General features: G+C 50.4%; 1 protein-coding gene across 2 annotated transcripts; it reads right to left on the bottom strand.

Annotated features, from left to right (window-relative positions):
* Window positions 1–1,604: 1,604 nt before the first annotated feature.
* Window positions 1,605–4,240, bottom strand: LOC120676057 (nodulation protein H-like). 2 transcript variants are annotated; one of them, XM_039957274.1, is made up of 6 exons: window positions 3,900–4,238; window positions 3,407–3,657; window positions 3,075–3,333; window positions 2,452–2,631; window positions 2,121–2,276; window positions 1,605–2,031 (listed from the first exon to the last, which is right to left on the bottom strand). In XM_039957274.1, exons 1-6 carry the CDS (start codon window positions 3,969–3,971, stop codon window positions 1,852–1,854), a joined length of 1,098 nt encoding a protein of 365 aa, XP_039813208.1. In that variant the 5' UTR covers window positions 3,972–4,238; the 3' UTR covers window positions 1,605–1,851. The 2 variants fall into 2 exon arrangements, with proteins under 2 accessions (XP_039813208.1, XP_039813209.1); XM_039957275.1 differs by lacking the exon at window positions 2,121–2,276 and having other exon boundaries at window positions 3,900–4,240.
* Window positions 4,241–7,554: the final 3,314 nt, after the last annotated feature.

Genomic DNA, 7,554 nt, shown 5'->3' with positions numbered 1-7,554 from the left:
CAAAGGCGTTAACCATTCTGCGATGCCACAAGGCTGAGGAGGGAGGAGGTGACGGAGGCGGCTGTGGCATTGTTGCACATGCTCAGCCACAGCCGCTCAAAGACAAAGATGAGTAGACGAAGTGGCTAGAGGAGGAGCTTAATGGAGGTTGCGGTCACAGCACCATGGCTGCAAATTGGATTTGAATGGGAGAGATTGGATAGGCATGAAGAAGTTGGAGAGAACAGCATGAAGGCATGAGCAGCGACACAGTCTGTGAGGAAACAAAGGGTGGGTAACACAAAGAAGAAAGAAGAAAGGTGAAGTGGTTCTTCCTATCTCAACTAAGCCATGTATTATGTGCTCAGCTGCAGCGGCCAAAACTCCATGATGCCAGGTACAACAATCACTTTTACTGCACAGCTGCAACGTGCCTGGTTTCAAGTATAAGCTTTGACATATTAAGGAAAGAATCCAGCAATTTATAGAAGTTCATTACACGTGACAATTCCAATGGGCTCTTAATCTTTATTCTGCAGTTCTGAACTCCATAATTTCATACTTATCAGCCTAAACAGACTAACTTGGATCAAGTATCCAATTGATCTACTTTTGCCCTAAGTTGCACGGATACGGATACGTGTATCGGTATCGGAAGGATACGGATACGCGGATACGACAATTTTCTAAAAAACCCGATATGCGGATACGTTTACTATTTAAAAAATAAAATAATAATAATAATAATGCAGCGCCACAAAGTATTTCCTCCACCAATAATAATAATGGCTTCTCCAGAATGGAGCCAATTCATGTTAGTACCTAGGTATTTCATAAGAAATATGGCACCAGCATATCAACTACTAACTACGGGTCCCACATATCATACACTTCATTTTTTATCCACCCACTCCCCCAACCCCGTCGCACTCCACTCTCTCTCTCTCTCTCTCTCCTCCCTTCACTCTCCCCAGGCCGGCGGCGGCGCTCCTCCGGCCTCCCTCACCGGCACCGGGCTAGACGGCGGCAGGCGCGGCAGGTGCGGCGGGCGGCCACCGGATCTGGTCGACGGCGGGGGCGTGGCGGCCCTCCTCTCTCGTCGCGCTGGATCCCCCTCCCTCCTCCCTGCTCCCTCCCTCGGCGGCCATGGCGGCCGCAGCGCGGGGCGGAGGCGCGGTTCGTGGTGTAGCGGAGGCGCGGGACTGCCTTGCTCCCTCCTCCTCCCTCGATTCGGGGCGGCGGCGGCCGGAGCCCCTCTCTGGCTCTCTCTCCCCGGCGGGCGACGAGCTCGGCGGGCGGCGAGCTTGGCTCGGCTCCGGTGCCCCGCACCTCCATCCTCCCTTCCCCTCCCGCGGCGGCGGATCTCGAGCTCGCGCGCTCCTCTCTCTGCTCTCCGATACGGCAATAGATACGTATCCAAACCTGAGTTTCAAGGCCCATTGCGGCCCAGTACGCCGATACGCGATGGATACGTATCCCCGGCGTATCCCTAGCATATCCGTATCCTATACGTATCGGATACGGGATACGTGGTCTCCTGGACGTATCGGGGTAATGGAGCTTTTGCCTCATAACTGCTTCTCAAACCGATTCAAACTTTGCAGTAAACAAAAAGCATCAAGCAATGTCAAAACAAGAAAGAACAAGCAATCCGTTTGTATGGACTCTAGACAAGGGACCACATTGGTTAATGGATTGGCTCCTATTAACTTGATCAATTAAATTCTATACATGCTACAAAGTAGACGAGAAATGAACAATCCCTTTGGAGTAGCTGCTGGTATCCAAAATTGCCTAATTGCCTAACTCTCTTAGCTATAGAAGGGGAGAACAAGGGGTCAAAAGGAAGACTCACTACAGAATTTACACCAACTAGCTACGTCGTCTGCTTGAGCCATTCAAAAAGCTCTCAAACCGTGTCCCCATCAAAGCGTTATTAACATCTGCCCAGTTATCAATATGATCACACAATTGTTTAGTATGGATTTTCACATGCCGACTGGAAAGCTTCCTCTTGGGCATTCTCAGAAAATCCAGGACATCCATGAGCTTCTGAAGAAAGGAAAAAAAAACAATGCTGGTTAGGAAAAATAAAGATCGTTTTTGCCTCCATAGGATGATGTGAAGCAATAATGACTTACAGTGCGATTCCTGACAACATCCTCATAGTACAGAACAATATGCCTGGTGTTCTTGAAATTCACCAAGGCATCAGATGCCAATTTATCAGACCGCTTTAGTTCAGTAATCAACATTTTTCTGTCAATTGTTGGTTTATACTGTGCAAGAATTTCAGCCTATAAAAAAAGGATAAAAAGGATTGTCTTTAAATCAAGACACACACCTACATCATTTTTTAGCAGATAAAGTAGTCTTAAGCATATATGTTTGATTCATGATACCTAAATTTGTATTTTTCAATAAAATCTGATGCTGAGGTGTATGTAAAGTAAAAAAAGGAAAGATATGAACCTCATCTTTGGAGTGCACATGAGCTTTATGAGTTCCATTTAGTTGTTTCATGGCGCTATCATGGGCATTTGCTAATATAGAGACATAGCGCTGGAGAAGATTTCTTCTTAATAGAAAAATTGCAGACACACCCCTTCGGTTGAAGTATTTGACCATCTCTTGATGGTGCTTCATTAAACCCTGTAATTTTAACCAGAAAGATATAACAAAATGTTAAGATAAATATATATTTGGAAAATTACCACACTATCATAATACATTTACTAATATGTGCACAAAGGACAAGTCAATAGATCCTTTGATGTAAACATATATACCCAGAAGACTCATCTTAGATAATGAGTCTATCAGCCTGATATGTTTGGCAAAAAAAAATTTATAGAATGCACAAAGGCATCATCTATCACTAGCCATTGTCCAGAATAAACACCTTCACGTATTTTTAACAGTCTGTTCAGACTTCAGATTAAGTTTCAAAAGGAAAAGGATAACAGAAACCAGCAAGTTGTTCCACAATAAAATGTTTCTACACAAGATAGCCACTTAGGGTACAAAAAGTGGGGATGCAAAATGGTTTATAAATTCTGCTCCAACTTCAATACAGCAATTAATAGAGGGATTACCTGATTGAGCATCCACTTCAACCCCACAGCAGCAGTGCACTCATTCTTAGCAGCACTGCTGTACCAATCCAGATTGTATAATTTATCAAGCGTTTTCGTTATCGCAGTGACGTTACTGCGTCTTTCTTTGACAGAGAATATCTCTCCATTGGAGCTAATATTTGGATGGCTATTCAACAACGTCTCAACCCATCCGCTCCCCGACCTCTGCATTGACAAGATAGCAAAGAACCTAACCCCCGTGCACGCACATTCTTCCCTAACAAACAAGGAACACACAGTCACTAACCTGAAAATTTACCGCAAAATCATATCACCAAGTATATCATTACCTATCATAAGTATTTGGCGTTGGGTAGTGCACGTAAGGGATTTCTGTGTCTGGGATCCTGGGATCATGACAAGGCTTCTCCCTTTCCTTTTCTATCATGTTCGCCTGCATGAGGCCGAACAGCATCCCGTTTTGCTTCAGGGACAACGAGAATATGTACACGCCCACAAGCATGATCAGGCCCAATATGGCTATCCATAATGCGAGCGGATATCTCTTAGCGGGCTTTGTGCTTACAGCAGCAGCTGCATCCTGCAATTGAAAAGGTTGAGCGGGTGCTGACATTTCATTACACAACAGGAAGGGATTTCGCATGAGCCTAATTGGACACCCCCCCTCAAAACAATTAGCAATTACTAGGCAGATTGCGAAATGCGGAATCAAAATGAGGCCAGAGCGCGGGGAAAGGTACTTCCAAGTAGGCATCTCCTCCAACCCATTGATGGGGAAATACTAGACTCGCCAGGGGTAGAGGAAGGAGCATTTCGACTGACCTTAGTGGCCGCGCTGGTATCCTCCACCACCACCGCCACCGTCCTGTCCCTCTCTCTCCCTGCCTCCTCCATCGAAGAACACCATCAAAAAGCACTCCACCTCCGGTTCGGAATCGCCCGACAGGCTCCAACAGGCCGGAAATCCGTGGAGCCAAGCCGAGCACGGGACCGACCCCTCCTCTCTGTTAGGCGAGAGAGTCGGAGGAAAACGAAGGGGAGAGGCGGCTCGATTTGGGGTGGGTAGCGAAGGGGCCGGGGAGGCAGCGAATCGACACGGGAATGTAGCATCGGGGTGAGAGAAAGCAGGAGCGGGAGTCGGTAGAGAAAGAGAGGGAGGGAGAGAGGGCGGTAATTCCTACACGAGGAGCTGCTTGCCCGCTTTGCAACGAGGAGTGATGGTAAAAAATTGAGTGCGGATGGTCTTCACCCGGCATCATGCGGACGCCCAATCAAATTATGACGCGTGTACAGGCTTGAACCAGCTCATCCGCCTCCTGGTGTTGCTGGCTCGGCTGGCCTCCTGGTGTTGCTGGCTCGGCTCGCGCAACGCTGCTCCATCCGGTGCTCGGCTCCCAGGCTCGGCTTGCATTTCCATCTTCACGCACCTTAGGTTCTTCCCCACCGCATCTCGAACGGCACCTGTCCGCCGCAAGCGCTCGCTCTTAGGGCCGCGAGGTCGCCGCCGTTGTCATTGCCCCGAGCTCGCCTGCCGCCTCTGCCGGCCCCGAGGTCGCTCGCTGCTGTCGTCGCCTTGAGCTCGTCCGCCACCAGCTTCCTTGTCGTTCGCTGCCGCCGCCGATGGAGCACGTCCGCCGCCACCACCGGAGGCCGGAGCGCCCCGCAAGGATCGGAGGACGGTGGTGCCGGTGGCAGTGAGGATGTCGGCGGTAGTGGCGGCGCTGCTCGTGTCTGTGCTCATCGCGTGCGAAGAGGTCGCCACGGGTGGCGGCGTGACGATGACGATATGTGACACGGCCAAGTGTGGCAAGAGCACCTGCAGCGAGATGTCAGGTCCGGCCCCCTTCGTGCCATGGTGCCTGGCGGTTGCCCTTGCTTGCTGCGATCAAAGATGGAGACGCTCTTGCTTGCGGCGGCTGCCAAACGTTAGGGCTCCCGGCGTAGTGGGCGTTCTCGATCTGATGGAGACGCGAGCCAAGGCTGGGAACCGAGCGCTGCGAGCCGAGCCAGCAGGCGAGCGTTAGCCGAACGAGCCTGAAGGTCTCGAACGAGCCTCAAGGTTACGAGCGGCCACGAGTTGATCATCCGGAGCGGGTCCTCACGGAAGGCTGCGTGCGGACAGTCCGCACCCAAATTTTTTCCGAAGTGATATAGGAAAACAAAAATAAAGAACTATGCTAAGACTATCTCCAACAACCCACCTATCATAAGACCCAAACTCATATATGGGTTCTGTACAGTGAATTTAGGGGAAAAAATGGGCCTCCAACAGAGGACCCAAACTAAAGACCCATTTTGGATCCGATGGTGTTGGCAACCCAAAAATAGCTCTCTCTCTCTCCTCGACCTATCTTCTGTGACAACGGTGGCGGGCTGCTGCAGGTGGGACCATGTAGGGAGGCGGGCGGCTGGGGCTTTGTTTTTGCGTTGGCTATTGGAGACGGCAAATTTTGGGTGGATGACCTTTCTACTGCGTGTGATTCAAATCCTCAAATCCTGGAATGAGTCTCAGGTTTTAGGTTCGTCCTGTTGGAGATAGCCAATGCTAGGTGTGAATGCGTTAGTCCAGATATCGTCATACAAGATCTAAAAAGAATAAAAACCGTATGCACGCAGTATGTGTGAATGCATTATTAAATAACTTATGATTGCTTGTACATTCCATAAACCATATGTTCGCGGATCCAGAAATTATCAAAGAGGGGTTGATTTTTTCTTCCTCCCTTTTTTTTTCTTCTTCCCCTTCTTCCTCCATAATAAACACCACAAGCTCAGAAAAAATTAACAGCACAAGCAGATCAGGAACAGGACAATATCGATCAGGCCATGATTGCTATCGTAAACTCATCAGGCTTGAACATGAATATAGGTTGCTGAAACTCTGAACGGAATCTTGTGCTTGTACTATGGAGATTTGTTGGCTTCCAAAAAGCAAGAAACTTGGATCGATCGTTCCCCAACAGAAACTAGGCCATAGAGGCATGGCGTCATGCAATAGACGACAGAATTAAACATAATGACCAAAATGATCATAAAGCAGAGGATTAAATAGGCGAACACCATCATCACTCCATAGCGGTTCCCGAGCGACGCGATGCTTCGAAACACGAGCCGCCACGAACGGACCTCTCCGCTGCAACCAGCGCGACGCATCGACTCTACGAGTGCGTATTCTACAGTTTCAATCAAATCCTCCTCATATATCTGTTTCTGATCGCAGGGAAGACGGCAGACCGTTTCGATGCCTCAAAAGAATCGCAAACGCATGATTCGATCTCAAGGTTCGAAAGCCAGTCCGTCAAGGGCTCCGCGCTGCCTTGACTCTAAGAGCCAGGGAAGAAAAATCGAGACGAGCACCAAGCAGCCCACGCCCGACCTGCCCCAGCAGCACTCGGGTCGTCTCAACCTTTCTTGTCCGATCCGGCCTCTAGCGTTCCACGGAATCCCCTCCAGGGGGGAGGCCAACTAGCCCCCCCCCCCCCGAGCTGGCTGACGGCTCGAGCATCTGTCTGGGATGCGGGCTATAGAGCAGTGGAGTGCTCCCATTGGGGCTCCATCGACCCGGTCGTCCGCTGCAGGGTCGGACTTCACTCGGATTGTCCTTAATTAGGCCTACCCGCTATCGAGCTCACCGAACTTGCCGTTCTGGTCCATCTAGGTCAAGCGGTAGGGTTCACCTCCTCCAATCGCTATCGGTCGCAGTGGAGTCATTCATCGTTGAGGCACGAAAACGAAAGGAACAATGCAGAAAAATGAACAAACAAAAACACCTCAGGGCCAACTTTGTTTCATTAATCTTCCTTCACAATAATCGGCTCTAAGCCGTTACAACAAACAAAAGCTAGCTATCCTCGACTCATGGAAACAGCGAATACAATGGATCAAATCCATTTACTCCCACCAAGGGAGCAACAAAAAGGGGCTAAGGCAACGGCTGCTGCCTGGCAAGCTGGAGGACATAGCCAGAGAATGTCGAAAGACTTCTTGTAGCACCTCGCAAGCCTTCTTCTAGCACCAGCCGCGCCAAGAAACCCCTGGTGGAGAAGGAGGCAGACGATGCCGATGAGGGGAGTTTAATGGGGCTGCCTGCTCCTGGATATCTTCCTTGTGCGCTTGAAGTCGGGCCGTGATCTCCTTCCGTTGGCCACGGCAGCTTCCAGGCGCACCACTCTAACCGCCCGCCTCCGAGGCGCGGAGGCTCGTCACTGCTGCAAGACCACCCTGCCTGATAAGAGATGAACCCTTCACGGTCCCCCGCTGCCACAGGGCACAACATTGAGCTGTGCAGCCTTCCAACCGTGGTTGGAAGATTAGGCAGCGGACCTGCGGCTCCGCGTCGACGACGCGTGAACTGCCCACCCGAGATCTCGGGGGAGCGGCAACCGCAAGAAGGACGCAAAGCAGAAGTGATACCCCGCGGCAGGGAAGGGTCACACCACCACCAAGTCTCCGAGTCGGCGCCGAGAGGAGTCCAAGG

Source organism: Panicum virgatum, chromosome 5N (genome assembly GCF_016808335.1).
Source record: "Panicum virgatum strain AP13 chromosome 5N, P.virgatum_v5, whole genome shotgun sequence".
NCBI classification, from domain to species: domain Eukaryota; kingdom Viridiplantae; phylum Streptophyta; class Magnoliopsida; order Poales; family Poaceae; genus Panicum; species Panicum virgatum.
This window is presented reverse-complemented; position numbering and strand designations above follow the sequence as displayed.

What these genes read in the sequence shown, in the direction of transcription:
- LOC120676057 (XM_039957274.1), bottom strand. Translation starts at nt 3,971, where the DNA reads ATGGAGGAGGCAGGGAGAGAGAGGGACAGGACGGTGGCGGTGGTGGTG. An exon ending in ACGCCAAATACTTATGATAG is followed by an intron (nt 3,334 to 3,406) that starts GTAATGATATAC and finishes CTTGTTTGTTAG; the next exon opens with GGAAGAATGTGCGTGCACGG. An exon ending in ATGTGCACTCCAAAGATGAG is followed by an intron (nt 2,277 to 2,451) that starts GTTCATATCTTT and finishes CTTTTTTTATAG; the next exon opens with GCTGAAATTCTTGCACAGTA.